The sequence below is a fragment of the Procambarus clarkii genome, chromosome 89 (assembly GCF_040958095.1).
Source record: "Procambarus clarkii isolate CNS0578487 chromosome 89, FALCON_Pclarkii_2.0, whole genome shotgun sequence".
Lineage (NCBI taxonomy): Eukaryota > Metazoa > Arthropoda > Malacostraca > Decapoda > Cambaridae > Procambarus > Procambarus clarkii.
This window is the reverse complement of record NC_091238.1, coordinates 10,741,090-10,758,494: the sequence shown is the minus strand read 5'-3', so window position 1 is coordinate 10,758,494 and position 17,405 is coordinate 10,741,090. Positions and strand designations below refer to the sequence as shown.

Genomic DNA, 17,405 nt, shown 5'->3' with positions numbered 1-17,405 from the left:
ATAAAGACCAAATAGTTAAGGAGCAGTGCTCAATTGTTCCTCCCTGCTCAGGGCTCAGACACCAACCTGTCCTCTTAAAAAGAACGTCGCTTTTGGCCGTTTGCCCGTATGGCCGAATTTGGACGTAATTTGAAAATAAAAAAAAAATGAAAATAAATTTCGGATTTTTTTTTTCAACAACAGTAAGTTAAGGGTCTTCTTATAGGTTAGGTGGGCAGGAAATTCTCATAAAGTTTCAAAACGGTATGAAAAACGTGAATTGAAAGTCGTCTATTCTAACCTTACAGAGTCGGCCGGACGACTCAAACAGAAAACGGAACAGTACGTCACTTTTGTGAGTCGATTTCATTTCAAATTACGTCCAAATTTGGCCATAGCGCGCATACGAGCCAAAAGTGACGTTATTTTTAAGAGGACAGGTTGCAGACACAGGCCAATATCACTTGTGAAATACATTGAGTGAAAGTGCTGTTGACTACACTACAAGGTACTCTGGGGTCATTAATCTTTGACAGTGCCAGGGATGATAACTTTGTAACTAAGCTTTTTTGGTAAGAAATAACTGGTGCCACAAAAAACTAGTTAATAATTTTGTGAAGTAAACCGTAAGATAATGGATAAATCCTGCCACGGCAAAGCTCAGGATAGTATTCATAATTAATAATTGTATTCATAAGAATGTGTACACAAAGAACATGAGGAATAATTCTAGTGACAGGAGTTACACATACAAATGAAGCCACTAATACAATGTATTACCACCTGATGATGGTGGGATGAATAACACTATAATTTGTATTTCTTGTGTTACTAGTTAGTGCTCTTAGGGTTGTTGAGGGTATCGCTCTATCCTGTCATAATGGGCTGGTTGGTCCCTCTGTGATGTCCTAAGTTAGACTTGCCATTCTTTCCCTTACTCACCATTTATCCCTGTTAAGATCACTTGCAAAGATGCTTAACAAGCTTGTAAAGGAAGTCACTAAGCCTAGTGTAGTGACATTGTGCTGGTGGTCCAATTGGCTTATTGCTCAGGAAGCATTTACTCAGACACTATTCTTAAAGCTTGCATATTATATTGTACTTGTATTAGTTTTGACAATGACTTAATTCACTAAACATTTTATGATGTGTTATATATACCAGATTATTTTTTCACTTTTGTTTATTAACATTTAAATAATCTAAATTCTTCTTCATCATCACTGTCACTTCAGGTGGGACACACAAGGTGACTTTACCACAACACATCCATTGCCTGCTGTTAAGATTAAGCTATACACAGAATCTGCTTCCATGCTCTCTCTTGATGATAAGGAGTTGGGCAAGGTTGTACTTCATCCCACAGCGCTTTCATCCAAGGTCAGTCACATGGGAAGGCTTCTGTTTTTTCAAATAATAATTATATACTGTAATTACAATAATAATAATAATAATAATAATAATAATAATAATAATAATAATAATAATAAAAATAAAATGGATCATTCATATATGAGTCAAGCTTAATCTGTGTAAACACTTTATGCAAATAAAGGGACCTAGTCTATGGAACTCACTCCCTAATGAATTGAAAATCTGTCCAACTTTTGCCTCATTCAAAAACAAAAACAAAAAGTACCTAATATCATCTTCATAGTGTCCTACCTTGTGCTTTAAAATTGCACTGTATCTAGTGCTACCCAATCCCCCAATCTTTATGTACCTAATCCAAACAACTTTACCATTGTGATCATTGCTGTTTTTCTTATGTGCTATCAACATGCTGTATTGTGCCTATTAATCTTTGTTAAATTACAAATCAAGCTGTCAATGCAATCACCCAGAGCTACAGATGTGCTTTAATATACCTACTAATCTCTCTCATCTCTCTTGTTTTTCCTTGTAATGTACCTATTATCACCTTATAAATTTTGCTAGAATTCACCTACTTAAAATTATATGTTAGATTAAGGACCTGCCCGAAACGCTGCACGTACTAGTGACTTTACAAGAATGTTAACACCATGCTATGTATCCTCACAAACCCAATGTACCTTCTTGTATATATATTAGTAAATAAATAAATATATATAAATAAATAAATAAATATGATAGCCTTTCTAATTTATCATTAACAAGATTATTGAGTACACTACTTATCAAGTTTTCATATTTTGTTTACATTTTGCAAGAGTTTGAGAGATCAAGAACATAATGCAGATATATTCTGTTAATTCATGGTTTTACTAGCAAGACTTTAAAAAGGCTTACATTTGTGGAAATTATAAGGAATCATTCTTTTGAAGCACTGAGATATGTACAAAAATCATTAGTTTTTGTTCTGTTAATGAGGCATTAATTTTTTACTAATTTCAGTAATCAAAACTTTCAAAAACTTTAAAGTTTCAAAACTTTAAAAGATCATATGCAATCATTTTAAAAATCTTATGAAATAAAATCTAGGATATAATTTATCGTATCTGACAAAACAGAAAAAATTGTAAAGCAGAACAAAACATAAAAATTTGTATTACTTTGAAAAGGAAGTACCTTTGTGCTGACCTAGTAAAGGAACAAAACCAGTGGGAAAGGGGGGAAAAGCTGCTGTCTGTCAGCCTAATTACTGACAATGATTGGACAGTGAAAAATGCTATACAGTGGCACCTCGACATATGATTGCCCCTACTTACGATAATTTCGAGTTACGATGTAAATTTCATCGAAAAATGCGACTCGACATCCGATGGTGTCGTCGACTTACGATATTTGTTGGTACACGTTCGGGTCGACCGAGCGCGTGGTTCCCAGTCACGCGGCCAATCTGCCTTAGTTTACTACAGCTGCCCGCTTAGTGACGATCGCGCCTATAAGAAATTCCGCTTTTGTGGTGATTTTTTGCATTTTGAACATTAAAGTAATTATTATATATCACGCCATGAGTCCCAGGAAAGTCAGTGGTAAGGCTCAACATATGAAAACCCATGTAAGGATGACCATAGAGCAGAAACAAGAGTACAGAATGTCTCTTCCTCAAGAATTAAGAAAATGTGTACAGCATGGGAAAAATTGCAAACCTTTGCTGAAACAACTCACCCAAATCAAGCTGCAGTAGGTTGCTGCCTTAACCTACTCAATGACACTGTGATGCATCATTACAGACAGATGTTAAAATGAAGGGAAAAACAAATGCCTCTTGACAAATTTGTAGTGAGACATCAAGCACTGAACCACAACCAGGTCCTAGTGGTATTCAGGCAAAACGTAGGCGAGAGAGTACCCCAGAGAAAACATCACTGCCTGATGTGATAATGGAAGGGGACTCCCCTTCCAAACAGGAACAACTCTCTTCCTCCCCCCTCATCACCATCTTCCATACGCCATCAAGAGCCCTCCATAAAGGTAAGAGACACTTTGGTACTGTATTGTAGTTAGAAAAAACATTGTATTCAGTATAAAATATATTTGTATATTAATATTTTGGAGGGTGGGGAACGGATTAATTCAATTCCCTTTATTTCTTATGGGAAAAATCGCTTCGATTTAAGATATTTCAACTTACAATCCATCTCTGGGAACAGATTAGCATCGTAAGTCTTGGCCCCATTATACTTTATATAATATATTATACATATTTATATATTACTACTATATTACAGTACTACTATATATATTACTATATAATATATATTTATAAATATTACATTGAAAGTAAATTAAACATCACACTATCATTTAACATTTACACAACTTACTATACATATTTACACATTTAATACATAATTCTGTATTACACCTCAGCATCTGAGTGCTGTATCCCATCGTCTCAGTGCTATACCTTGACATCTGAACATAAGAACATAAGTATAAAGGTAACTGTAGAAGGCCTATTGGCCCATATGAGGCAGCTCCTATTTATAACCACCCAATTCCACTCATATATTTGTCCAGCCCACGCTTGAAACAATCAAGGGACCTCACCTCCACCACGTTATGCAATAATTGGCTCCACAAATCAAAAACCCTATTACTGAACCAGTATTTAAAAAATAATAAAATTAATGTTTATTCAGGTAAGGTACATACATACAAGAGATTTTTACAAAAATTGATAGGTTTATAGATAGAGCTAGTACATACAATGCCTAAAGCCACTATTACGCAAAGTGTTTCGGGCAGGGAAAACATTAAAGACTAAAACTTAATACTAATTGAGTTTAAAGTATAAAATGTGTTGAGAACAAATAAAAATAAAAATAAGAAAGGGGAGAACATGGCTGAAAAAAGCAGCACAAATATAATTAGATCGACAAACAGCGGTGTTTAAAAAAAACAGACATTGTTTGACAATACAGGGGTAAGGTAGGTAGGTTACAGGGAATTTACTTGTATGTACTAGATACCTAGTGAAAAACATTGCACTAAGCATCTGAATGTTGTAAACTGGTATCCTAGTTTTGTACCCTGGTATTTAAATATTTTTCTAGGCATCTGGTTCTTCAATTCAACATCTAAGTTCTGTACTCCAGCATTTGAGTGTTGTGGACAGACTCTGAACAAGCACACAAAAAAATGTTAAATGCACATTTTAACTATAGAGTAAGTCATTTACACATCATCTATAAATGAGAACCTAAGAAAGTACTTTAACTCTGTACTGTTTATCTGCAGAATGAATATAACACATTTAAAACAAGTTGCCTTAAAGTCCTCACGGGTGCCTTCCCAAGGGTACACTACAAAATTTAGCTCCATTATAGCACAAGGTTCATCTGCAGTTATATTGATTACTTCTGCCAGACATATGGATATTCAGCAACACCTACTCACCAGAGCCTAGGGGAGGTCATGTAAAATGCTGCCATACAAATCATCAGTGGAGCACTGCACTCAGCTATCTTGGGCCTCCAAAGAGAAACAACTCTCACAAGCTTAGCAACAAGAAGAAACATCATAAGCACCTGTCTCTCTGCATCACAGCATACCAAGTGCAATGCTCCAAGCAACACCCACCTTCTCCAACCCATTCTATGCTTTTTATAATAAGGGTCACATGTAACCTTATCACAGACCAAGCCAACTTCAAGGACAATGAAACCTAACCACCTTAACCTAACCTAACCTAACCAGAATATATAAAATTGATACGGAAGAATTCCTGAAATCTGGAACTTCAAGAACAAGACATCATAGATTTAAACTAATGAAACAAAGCTGCCAGAGAAATATAAGAAAATTCACTTTCGTAAACAGAGTGGTAGTTACTATCCATGTCGTAGCTCAGTCGATTAGGGCGCGTCTGGGATACTCTTGGATGTAGGTTCGAACCCTCGTCACGGTCCTTGTGGATTTGTTCATTTGATGCATCATGCTATTGTGATTTGTGTGTGTAATGAAGTAATGGCAAAGAGGTAGAACAGCTTATTGACAGAGCTCGGGTGCATCGGGGAATTGTGTAAAAACCTTGGTTTGTGTCTCGGAGAGACTGCAGGATCCGTGGTAGGTCAAGTTGATTTCCCGGCTGCAATTCATACCCATGTCGTAGCTCAGTCGATTAAGGCAGGTCTGGGATCCTCTCGGATGTAGGTTCGAACCCTCATCATGGCCCTTGTGGATTTGATCATTTGATGCATCAGGCTATTGTGATTTCTGTGTAATAATAATAATAATAATAATACTTTAACTACTGTGATGTGCCGTGTTTATTGGGACATTCCCCCTGTCCGCCGAAAATCAAGTGTTCCCAATTTTTTTAATCTTTTTAAAATAAATTCCCTTCACTAAACACGTACATGTAAAAAAAACTAATAAATTACCCTTACTTTGTCTGTGGGGACGTGGAGAAGGGGGGCGTGTTTGCTGTGCGCCCACGCGTGAAGCTCCCAGAGGCAATTGCGCGGGCCATTCAAGCACTGCGAGTTGCCACAAATATTTTTTCATTTATTCTATATATTTCCAATGCAAATTTATTTGTTTATTTTATCGTATATGATGCATATTTGTGTCCTTTACAATATGTATGCATTAGAATGTTCTTAATGTTCCATGGAACTGTGATACATGTGTCAGTAATGTGTCTACAATAAATGTTTATTGTCACAATATTACTTGTTCAAAATTCACTAAAATTACAATATGTACAGTTTCACACACTATTTACACAGTAACACACTGTATTACACACTCAGTAATTCAGAAGGGAGTGATAATCAACGAAACAGTTCATGGTACACAGCCCGATTTCGCTCTCGATGCACCAGGTGAAAACAGATGTTCGCTTCATGTTTGTTCTGTGTCATACAACTTTACCATTGTAATCAGTTGTTATCTTATATCATGTTATACACATAGTTTGCTACATTATATCTTGCAATAATCCTCAAATTATGCTAAAATGTACCTGTGGATAAACCTTAAATTTAATTTAATGTACCTACTTTTTTTCTGTCAAATTTCTTATACAATGTATTTTGTTATACTTTCATACAATGCATTTTTATACTTTCTTACAATATATTTTTATACTTTCTTACAATACCGGTTCTTACAATAGGGAGCCGGTCGGCCGAGCGGACATCACGCGGGACTTGTGATCCTGTGGTCCTGGGTTCAATCCCAGGCGCCGGCGAGAAACACTGGGCAGAGTTTCTTTCACCCTATGCCCCTGTTACCTAGCAGTAAAATAGGTACCTGGGTGTTAGTCAGCTGTCACGGGCTGCTTTCTGGGGGTGGAGGCCTGGTCGAGGACCAGGCCGCGGGGACACTAAAAGCCCCGAAATCATCTCAAGATAACCTCAAGATAACCTCAAGATAAGAGATACCTGTAAATTATTTTTTTAATTTTGATAGAAATTACCTTCTTAAAATTATATGTTTGATTAAGGATCTCCCTGAAACGCTATGCGTGGTAGTGGCTTTACAAAAACGTAAAACTTCATTCCTCTGTACTCTCATAAACCCAGTGTTTCTTCTTGTATATAGATAAATAAATAAATAAATAGTGTGCTTGCAAATAACACACTCACATACACCCTTGGCTTTAGTACCTGTAGGTCGTATGTAGCCAAGCTTGTGAAGTGTAAGGTAGTCTTGAAAAAAATCACTTTGTAAGGTATTCTCTAAGAGATTCAGGTATTGAGGAAGAGATTCAGCCATTCTGGAAGAGATTCAGCTATTCTTCACAAGATTGATGGAAAACACCACCATGGAAGCTGCTAACACTGTTCATCTATGCTACTTTTATCAGATGCATCATCACTGAACCCAGAAAATGATTCATCTATGTTCAGTACAACCTCGATTCAACGAATCTACGGCTAGTTCGCACACTATTCAGGCCAGATTTACTCACCAGGTTTGACAAACAATGGTTCGCCGAAGCAGGGAATGTTTGGATTTGCTTACGATGTCGAGACAGAGTTCACAGACTGGTGGAAAACTTTCCCATTCTATCACAGATTACAATTAATAATTTGCCCATATGACAAGTTCGATCACATGAGTGGACCACACAAGTGGTCTCCGTGGTGTAGTGGTAAGACACTCGCCTGGCGTTCCGCGAGCGCTATGTCATGGGTTCGTATCCTGGCCGGGGAGGATTTACTGGGCGCAATTCCTTAACTGTAGCCTCTGTTTAACGCAACAGTAAAATGTGTACTTGGATGAAAAAACGATTCTTCGCGGCAGGGGATCGTATTCCAGGGACCATAGGATTAAGGACTTGCCCGAAATGCTACGCGTACTAGTGGCTGTACAAGAATGTAACAACTCTTGTATATATCTCAAAAAAAAAAAAAAAAAAAAAAAAAGTGGACCACACAAGTGGACCACATAACAAGTGAACCATAAGAAACAAACACCAGCCAGAATGGTCCACATAACAAGTAACGCATATTAACAAAACACCAGCCAGATTGGTCCACACAAGTGAACAACTGAGTTTCAATGATTTTCGTTCACTGATTTGTGGCACACGTATTTTTGTAAATTAATTTAAAGGCTGAAGCGTGAATAGCTAGCTAATGTGTTGAAATCTTCTTATATACATTTTCTGTGATGAAACAAGATGAATGAGGGTGGACAGATAAAGGAATACTGTACAGTAAGCCTCACTTTACAATGAGGTTTCACTCACTTTCGTCTGTATGGTCATAGTTAAGTGACTCACGATTTTGAACGTTTCAGATTAATAAATCATTTCTAAAACTGGTGTTTTAATAACTCTTTATTATTCTAATTAAACTAAACTAAATAAAGACAAAAATATACTGTAATATGATAGATATCTGCTATTTGAGAAATTATTCATGTTATTGGCGGCACAACTCCAGCACGAGTGGACGGGTCTAATCTGTGTGCACACAACACCATGCGTATTTTGTTCAATTTCGTTGCCACAGTTCAGTGACCTACACCCTTGAAATAATAAAATTAATAGATCAGTTCTAAAATAAGTATTTTTTATAGCTCTTATTATTGTAATAATGTTGCTAAATTAAATATATAACCCCAAAAATATATAATTTTATGTAAATCCAATATTTGAAAGAAATCTATGTTACTGGATCTGGCATAAACACCAGCCTACTGTAGGGTTTATAGACCTTATCTGCGTTTGTACAGTAGGCACCCAGTGCCCTTAGCTTTGTCTGCGATTGACGTATTTATCCACCGGTGGAAGAATAATTGTCGAATTTACCAAATCCACAAGGGCCGTGACGAGGATTTGAACCTGTGTCGGAGAGTATCCCAGACGCTGCCTTAATCGACTGAGCTACGACATGGTAAAAGGAGTTGAAACCAAAGTTCTACTGAACTTAATGGATCCTGCAGCCTCTTGAGGCACAAACCAGGGTTTTACACAACTCCTCCCATGCACTCAAGCTATGTCAATAGGCCGTTCTCCCTCTTCACCCTTACTTCATTACAAACAGAAATCACAATTGTGTGATGCATCAAATGAACAAATCCACGAGGGCCGTGACGAGGGTCATGTGCATCCAACCCTTGTGTTAGGTCCTTATTGTGCCTAGCTTCATCAATATCATGACCCTTATGTTCTTCAAACAATAAGGTCTGAATTTCGCTGACGGAGAGCGATCTTTCAACACCATGTCGGACAGGTGTTTGGGAACCAGAGGCGCATTCGCCACCCTTGGTTGCTCGTTCAGAACTGATCCTGCCAGCAGCCCTAGGTAGATCTGGGAATTTTTTTCAAGATGGCTGCCTCTCAATGAAGGTGCCAGGAGTCCATTACATACCCAACCTACCGTGCTCGCATTTCGACTATGTACAAAAAAAATAAAAAATACTTTTGATGGGTGGCACAGTAATGGGCAAACGGCATTTGTTGTTTGGCACAGTGCAGTGGTTAAAAGAAATTTAATTCTTGATTGCATATGATCTTTAAAAAATGTGTTTAATGTTGCAGGTGAAAGATTAGCATAGTAGTTAAAGACGCTTAATATTTTCAAGATATTTTTTCTATATTTAATCTGCATTGTATCTAAAGCAAATATTATTAATTTTTTACAGATACCTGAATGGTACAAGATGCAAGTACCAAAAAATTCTCCTGAAAATAACCTTAGAATTAAGATAGCAGTTAGAATGGATAAACCACAAAACCTCAAACACTGTGGGTAAGTAAAAAAAAGGCATATTTTTAGACCAGGTTAAATATTATTAATCCTTATGCTGCTCTGGGCCTTAACCCTTAAACTGTACAACACTTCATATGATGTGTTGGGTAACTGACTCGAAAGTGCGCACCAGTTTATTTGACGTTTTGGAGTACCGCGCAAGATTTAAATGGCCTGTGGCTACACGTGGTTCACATCAGCTTCCTCAGGGCTCTTGTAAACAGACACCATTTTTTTAAAATCCTGGACAACATTTCTGGGTGTGAAAGTCTCAGTACTGAGTGAGTCACCAAGGCTGGCGCACGGAGCATGAGCTCACAGTACTGCTGGTCAGCTTGTGACCACAGCATTGCCTAAAAATGTAAAATATATATGTAGCTGGTATTATTTAGCGATGATAGTATTACAGAAGACCTCTGACTGTAATAAAATCTCCAGGATTCTGATAATAGCAGGATTGTTGTGATAATTTGCAGTATGGGGAGCCGGTCGGCCGAGTGGACAGCACACTGGATTTGTGATTCTGTGGTCCTGGGTTCAATCCCAGGCACCGGCGAGAAACAAAGGGCAGAGTTTCTTTCACCCTATGCCCCTGTTACCTAGCAGTAAAATAGGTACCTAGGTGTTAGTCAGCTGTCACGGGCTGCTTCCTGGGGGTGGAGGCCTGGTCGAGGACCGGGCCGCGGGGACACTAAAAAAAAAGCCCCGAAATCATCTCAAGATAACCTCAAGATGCTGTGTGAGAAGTAATGTTGAGGGTGGAAGGGATGCAGCATCATCTGCTGAATATGTGTGGCCACCTGTTACTGTCTGCACTCACAATACCAACTTTGTGGTTCACTATGGTGAACACAAATGTAGATACTTATATTTAACAATTATATATATAGTGTAATAACAGCAAAAGGAGTGTTGGGAGAAGCCATTTGGTGAGGGAGGTGGCATCATCTGCATGACTTGTCATGCTGTGTAAGGGTGGCCACTATGCTCTTTGGGCACTATACCCATTTTGTTGAACAGTTATGGTGAACAAAACATGTAGATACTTATATATCATGTGTATATATAGTGTAATAACACCACAAACAGTATACTTGAAGAAGGAATGTTAGTGCATCTGGCCTTGAACCAGTGAGGGAGGGAGCATCAGCTGTTTGTAGCCACCTGTTACTGTCTGGACTCACCATACCAGCTTAGTGGTTTACTATGGTGAACAAAACATGCAGAAACTTACATATAAAATGTGTATATAGTGTAATAACAGCAACTCTATTTGTCTATTGTTTTGTGAACATATATAATTGAATCGCTAATATGATCACAATACCTTCGAGTATAGCGATGGTTCACCCATTTTAATATATAAATATATTACACTATTGAATAATATTACTGCAAAAAAGCTTAGAAAAATCAGAGACATAAATAATTAGGTAATAATATCTTTGTGGCAACTCCCGCCTGACAGCTGGAGCGGAGCTGGCCACCTCTGGTGCTTGCTTTGTCAATGCCTCTTTTTTGCCAGACTTCCCCGTCCTATTGCGGGCAAAATATGCCACCTACGATTTTATTATTTTTCCCATGATCAGGGAACACAAATGAAAACCTTTATAAGACAAAATATTTTTTTGAAATTTTTGTTGTTGTGCCTGTGGGTGTTGCAGGCCATATAGCCCAGAGCAGCCCAGGGGTTAATGCCTTCAACACCGCTAGGTGCAAGAAAAAAATTCAATTTTTTTTTTCGTCATATAAAAATGTTCATTTTCAACACTGTACAAGTGTTCATTTCCCCGAGCACAGGAAACATAATAAAAAATTGTAGGAGGCATATTTTGGCCACAATTGGGCGGGGAAGTCTGGCAAAAAACTAGCGTTGAATGTAATGAAACGCCATTTTTTGGGTGAGCCCTGGAGGCACCCTGGAGCTTATCGGGCTAATGTATTTTATATTAGACCGGGACATTAGCTAAGGAGTTCAGACCTACCAGGAACCAGTGCCAGAACCTGGCCCCTTCAGAGAGGTTTCAGGGAGCAATGCCCCTGGAAAACCCCCTTGTGGTTGGGGTTTTCCTTCTCTGCCATCGACCGGGGTTAGGCACCCAGAAAGGTAGGCATAACAAAACAAACCCCACATGGCATTATATCATTTGCTACATTATATCTTGCAATAATCCTCAAATTATGTACCTGTGGATAACCCTTAAATTTACTTTAATGTACCAACTTTTTTTTTCTGCCAAATTTCTTATACAATGTATTTTTGTATACTTTCTTACAATGTATTTTTTATATTTTCTTACATTGTATTTTTATACTTTCCTACAATGTATTTTATACTTTCTTACAATGTACCTGTAAACATTTTCTAATTTTGCTAGAAATTACCTTCTTAAATTTATTTGTTAGGTTGAGGACCTCCCCAAAACGCTATGCGTGCTAGTGGCTTTACAAGATTGTATAACTTCAGTGCTCTGTGCTCTTATAAACCCAATGTACCTTCTTGTATATAAATAAATAAATAAATAAATAAATAAGTAAATAAATAAATAAATAAATAAATAAATAAATAAATAAATAAATAAATAAATAAAATAAATTGAGAGACATAGCTACACACACAGTCAGCTGGCGGCTGTCTCCCTCACTGATTCAGGGCCAGACGCACTAATATTTCTCCTCCAACAATACTGTTTGTGGTGTTATTGCACTATATATACACACATTATATATATAAGTACTGTATCTACATGTTTTGTTCACCATAACTTTACAAATAAGCTAGTATGGTGCCCAAAGAGCATAATGGCCACCAGTACACAGCACTACATGTCATGCAGACGACACACCTATCTCACCAAAATGGTGGCTCCCAACATATTCCTAGTGCTGTTATTACATTCTACACACACACGTTATATATAAGTCTCTACATTTGTGTTCACCATAGCAAACCACTAAGCTGGTATGGTAAGTCCAGTCAATAAAAGGTGGCCACACAAAGTCAGAAGACGATGCCACCTCCCTCCCTCAGCATTACTCCTACCACCATAGAGCACAGCGCTAAATATCACCACAATCCTGCTATTATCAGAATCCTGGTCATTTTTATCACAGTCAGGGGTCTTCTTTAATACTATCATCACTAATAATAGCATGTACATATATATTTTGACATTTTTAGGCGATGCTGTGGTCACAAGCTGAACAGCAGCGCTGTTAGCTCATGCTGCATGTGCCAGCCTTGGTTGCTCCCTCATTACTGAGGCTTTCACACCCAGTAATGTTACCCATGATTTTTTTCAAAGATGGAGTCTGTTTACTATCGATCATGACTGGACTATAGCTGCCCCTATTCCTTGCTGGGCATTTAAAATTGTGTGCTAGACCCTCAAATCGTATATGTACGATGTATGCCAGTCCATGACAGTTACTCCCATCGTATATGTATGTATTGCATGGTTTAAAGGTTAAAGATGTTTATTGTCCTGCATTCATGATCATGCTATATAACAAAGATGATGCACTGACATACATAGTTTAGTATATGTGATTTTCCCGATTGCCTGAGTGCGTATTTATCTCTATTTATGTCAGTGTCATTAGGAGTAAGATCTACAGTAGTTCTTCAGACTCTGCCTCTTAGTAATTTATACCTGAGTTTAAAACTTTTGTTGTTCTAATTCTGCAATATTTGCTCTAGCAACTATCGATGGAGGTGTCTTTCACTTCTTCTTTTAATGCTTTTTAATTTTTTGAATACCCTTCATTCTGTACAAGTTTTTTGTTGTTGTTAACTAAGACTAGGGTCCATAAGGGCTGTCAAATGATGTACTGTACCAAGTAAAACGGCAAGCAAGAGCTGTTATCCTATCTCAACTCATCTGAAGTCTGCTCCTACAGACTCATTTATTTTATGAGAATGTACTTTGAAGCTATCACATAGGGAACTATTATAAAGGAATGATCATATAAGGACCTGGTGACACTGCAAGCAAGAGCTGTAATCTAACCTCAGCTCAGTTGAAACCTACTCCTAGAGACCCATTTATTTCATGAGCCTATTATATGCATCAATAGGAATAAACTTTATTCATTACCAACATTAGGTAACAATTATATAAGGAACGTGTTTTTAATCATGTCTCTTAATAAGGTGTTTTTAATCTTGTCTGTCTTATTTGCATTTGCAACTCTTTCTCCTATTTCTACGTGTTCTATTTTTCTTAATTTGAAAAGGGTATCCTTGTCCTTGTTTATTCCCTCAATATTTTACCTGAATTTTACCTGAAGGCCACCGACACTAGTGGTTTGACGAGGATAGGAACCTGGCGGCTTCTCAAAGGCTCCCCCAATTTGCCTTGATCTTTTCGAGGTTGGACTTTAAAATGTAAATGGGTTTTTGCATATACGACTTCAGTGGGTAGGCAAGTTTATAACGCTGTGGGTGAAAAAGAATCTCATGTTTTCAGTCAATGATACAGATCTGTAATTGAGGGGGGTCTTCCCTGCTGCCATTTTTGTAGATTGAAACTATGATAGCCTTTTTCCACATATCTGCTACGACTCCTGTACATAGAGATGCCTGAAAAATCAGTTGAAGGGGAATGCTGAGCTCAGGTGCACATTTTCTCAGAACCCATGGTGAAACTCCATCTGGGCCAACTGCTTTGTTCTTTCTCAGCTCCTTGAGCATTTTTTAACTTCATCTCTAGACATCTCTATGTGCTGAATGTTGTTCTCTGGAATTCTTATTGTATTTGGTTTTCTGAAGATTTAATTTGTACGAACACACTTTGGAACTTTCATTTAAGATTTCACACATCTCATTTTTACCCGATCATTTCAACCCTATCAGAAATCTTTGATTTCTGATAGGGTTGAAATGAAAGGGTTTGATCAGAAATCTTTGATTTCTGATCAAAGATGTTTTGTCCTTTCTCACTTGGTTGTTTCAGGACCGTCATCTTATGCCAAATACTGTTGCCTTATATCGTGCGGTGCTGGCAGAGCTGCTTCAGCTTGCGTTTGGAGTGGATGTCACTTCTGCTCCATTCCGCAAGCTTTCTCAGACATTGTTTTACCTCCGGCCTGCTCATGCTCCGCCTGAGCCGTCCTGGTCGTTAGACCAGGTGCTCTCTTTTCTCTCGGTTTGTGGTAGCCCCCCTTTGGTTTAGGACTGTTTTTGTAAGGCTTTTTTCTTGTTGGCATTGGCCTCTGGGGATCAGGTTGGGGGAGCTTCATGCTCTCCCACGCAGTGGTTTCTGCTCTTTTGGTCTTGGGGGTTGTTTTGTTTGTTTGCAGCCATCTCCTTTTCTGGCAAAGAATGATTCTGCTGCATTCTGAAGGGGCCCTTGGGTTGTTGATGCTTGGTTGGTTTGGCCCAGGGTACATCATGTAGTGTGTCCAGTTCCAGCTCTTCACTGTTATCTGCATGCTATGGCCACAGTGGCAGGGGACGCACTTTGGGTGGGCCTTGATTCCCTTCTTCCCTTTTCTAGGGCGAGGGTCTTCCAGGTCATCAGCAGGATTATTCAGTCCGGCCAGCTTGTGGCTTATCCCCGTGCCCACAACATTCGTAAGTTTGCGTCTTTGGCTGCTGTTTTTGGTAATATGTCTTGGGCTGGCATTCGGGCATGGGGCTTTTGGAGGTTGAACAGAGTCCTGGCTGCACGGTACCTTGTTAATGTTCCTGGCCCTTCTCGGGTGTGTGTAGCCTTGGGTCTCAGGTTGCAGCCAGTTGTCTCGACTTCGAGTTGAGTAGCGATTGGTGGCCGCCTCCCTGGTAAGTCCCTCTTTTCCTTTATCTTTGGTTAGGTAGCTCCGGAGAGCCGAAGGGGCTCTCCACAGATAACCAGCATAGAATGTAATGAATTGCCATTTTCTGGGTAAGATCCAAATGCTTCCCAGCATCCCTCCCTCCCTCGTCGTTTTTTGTGTTTTTGAAATTCGGCTCTGAACTGGGGTTGGGTTGCAGCGCGGGAGGTCTAGGACACCCTCCCCCTTTTTCCCTCCCAGGGAGGGGGGAGTTGTACAGACAGAGGCGTGGCGGCTGTGGTGACATCAGGCTTGATTACTTGTTTTCGATTGGGGAGTTCTGCTTGCTAATTTGGCTTTCGGTTTGCAATTTTTAACCAACTGTACTCTGTTTTGGAATTCCTACCTTTCTGGGGTGCCTGACCTGGTAGATGGCAGACATAGACTGCTTCCAATTACATGGGGGGGTGTCTGTAGGCATTTGCTTTTCGTGCCTTTCTTGAGGGGGGGCCAGGTTCTGGCACTTCTCCTCGGTAGGCTTAGAAATCCATCAACTGACTGTTACCATGGTCTAATATATACACATCAGCCCAGTATAGCTCAAGGGAGCTGAAGGGGCTCTCCACAGAAACACTATAAATATCCAGTGCATTTAGGGGTTAACTGAAAATATTTATACCTCTCTTCTTAGTTTTCTGTTCAATTATTTTTGTAGTTAGTGAATGTTTCATCTTTAACTCTTGCATTATGCAAGGATTACATAGGCATTATATGTATACACACACAGACAAATAGTATTCAAAACAAGGTTTTTGTCTGCTTATATTGTTAAAAGGCATGCTCTAAGCATAAGAAAAATGTCCCAAAAATCGTCATTTTTCAAGATGGCAGTTGTTTGCTGGAGGCCTCAAAGGCCAGTTGGGCATACCATGTTGACCAAACCACACACTAGAAAGTGAAGGGACGACGACATTTCGGTCCATCCTAGACCATTCTCAAATCACAATCGACTTGAGAATGGTCCAGGACAGACCGAAACATCGTCGTCCTTTCACTTTCTAGTGTGTGGTTTGGTCAACATATTTCAACCACGTTATTGTGACTCCTCGTCTGCATACTGTATACCAGTGGGAGTTTCACATATTGGAATGTACCTAAACCATCTTAGTGTGTTATGTGCCCTTAGATCAAACATCTTAAGATGGTATGCACATTTCAAGTGTTAAGCTAGAACAAACTCATTTCCCAGCAGTGTAGAGGACTCTCACTTCACATGCCTCACAAGTTATATCGGTCAAGGTTTGAGCTATTGTATAGTACTGTATTATGATTTTCTTTTAACAAGAAAAATAATCATTCTTGAGATCAATGCTAAACTTAAAAACTGCTCCAGTTCCTGCATTGTAAGTAGACAATCTTCTCATGTTGTGCCCAAGCCCAGTAGAAAAAGTGAAACCAATTTTGAGAAATGTGTATATATTAGTAAATAATAATATTGTTTTTTCAGTTATCTGTATGCTCTAGGAAAAAGTTGTTGGAAGAAATGGAAAAAACGGTATTTTTGTCTAGTTCAAGTTTCACAGTACACATTTGCTATGTGTAGCTATAGAGAGAAGAAGAGTGAACCTACGGAGATGATGCAACTAGATGGCTACACTGTTGACTATATTGAACCTGTATCAGGTAATGTAATATGTTACTAAATTTTAAGTGATTCTGTGGATTTACTACTTCAGTAATTGCTGTTTTTAATATATGAGTTGATTTTATAAAAGTCATTTATAAACATTAAAAAAAAATAGTCATATAAAATGATTAGTTTTAAATGTTTCCCATTATCAGAAACAGGAAGCCTGTTCAACATATCGAGGTTTTGTCTAGCCAACAACTGACCATTTCCCAGGATACAACACAACACAGCTAATAAATAATTATTACTATTATTATTAGGTAAAAGTACATACATAAGATAAAAGAACAGTGGAGAACTAGAACTAGAAAAAGAACTAGGTATGAAAAGTACAATGCTTAAAA

The 17,405-nt window shown here is 38.4% G+C and overlaps 1 protein-coding gene across 32 annotated transcripts in view; it reads left to right on the top strand.

Annotated features, from left to right (window-relative positions):
• Cadps (calcium-dependent secretion activator 1) overlaps positions 1–17,405 on the top strand; it is a 537,366-nt gene that overhangs the window by 270,658 nt on the left and 249,303 nt on the right. For all 32 annotated transcript variants that reach the window (XR_011225795.1, XM_069317990.1, XM_069317986.1 and 29 more), the window contains 3 exons: positions 1,215–1,359; positions 9,511–9,617; positions 16,879–17,054. Coding sequence is in view for 31 of the 32 variants with exons in the window: in XM_069317990.1 (XP_069174091.1) it covers positions 1,215–1,359; positions 9,511–9,617; positions 16,879–17,054 (428 nt within the window). In the remaining variant the exon portion in view is untranslated. The remainder of the gene's footprint in view (positions 1–1,214; positions 1,360–9,510; positions 9,618–16,878; positions 17,055–17,405) is intronic.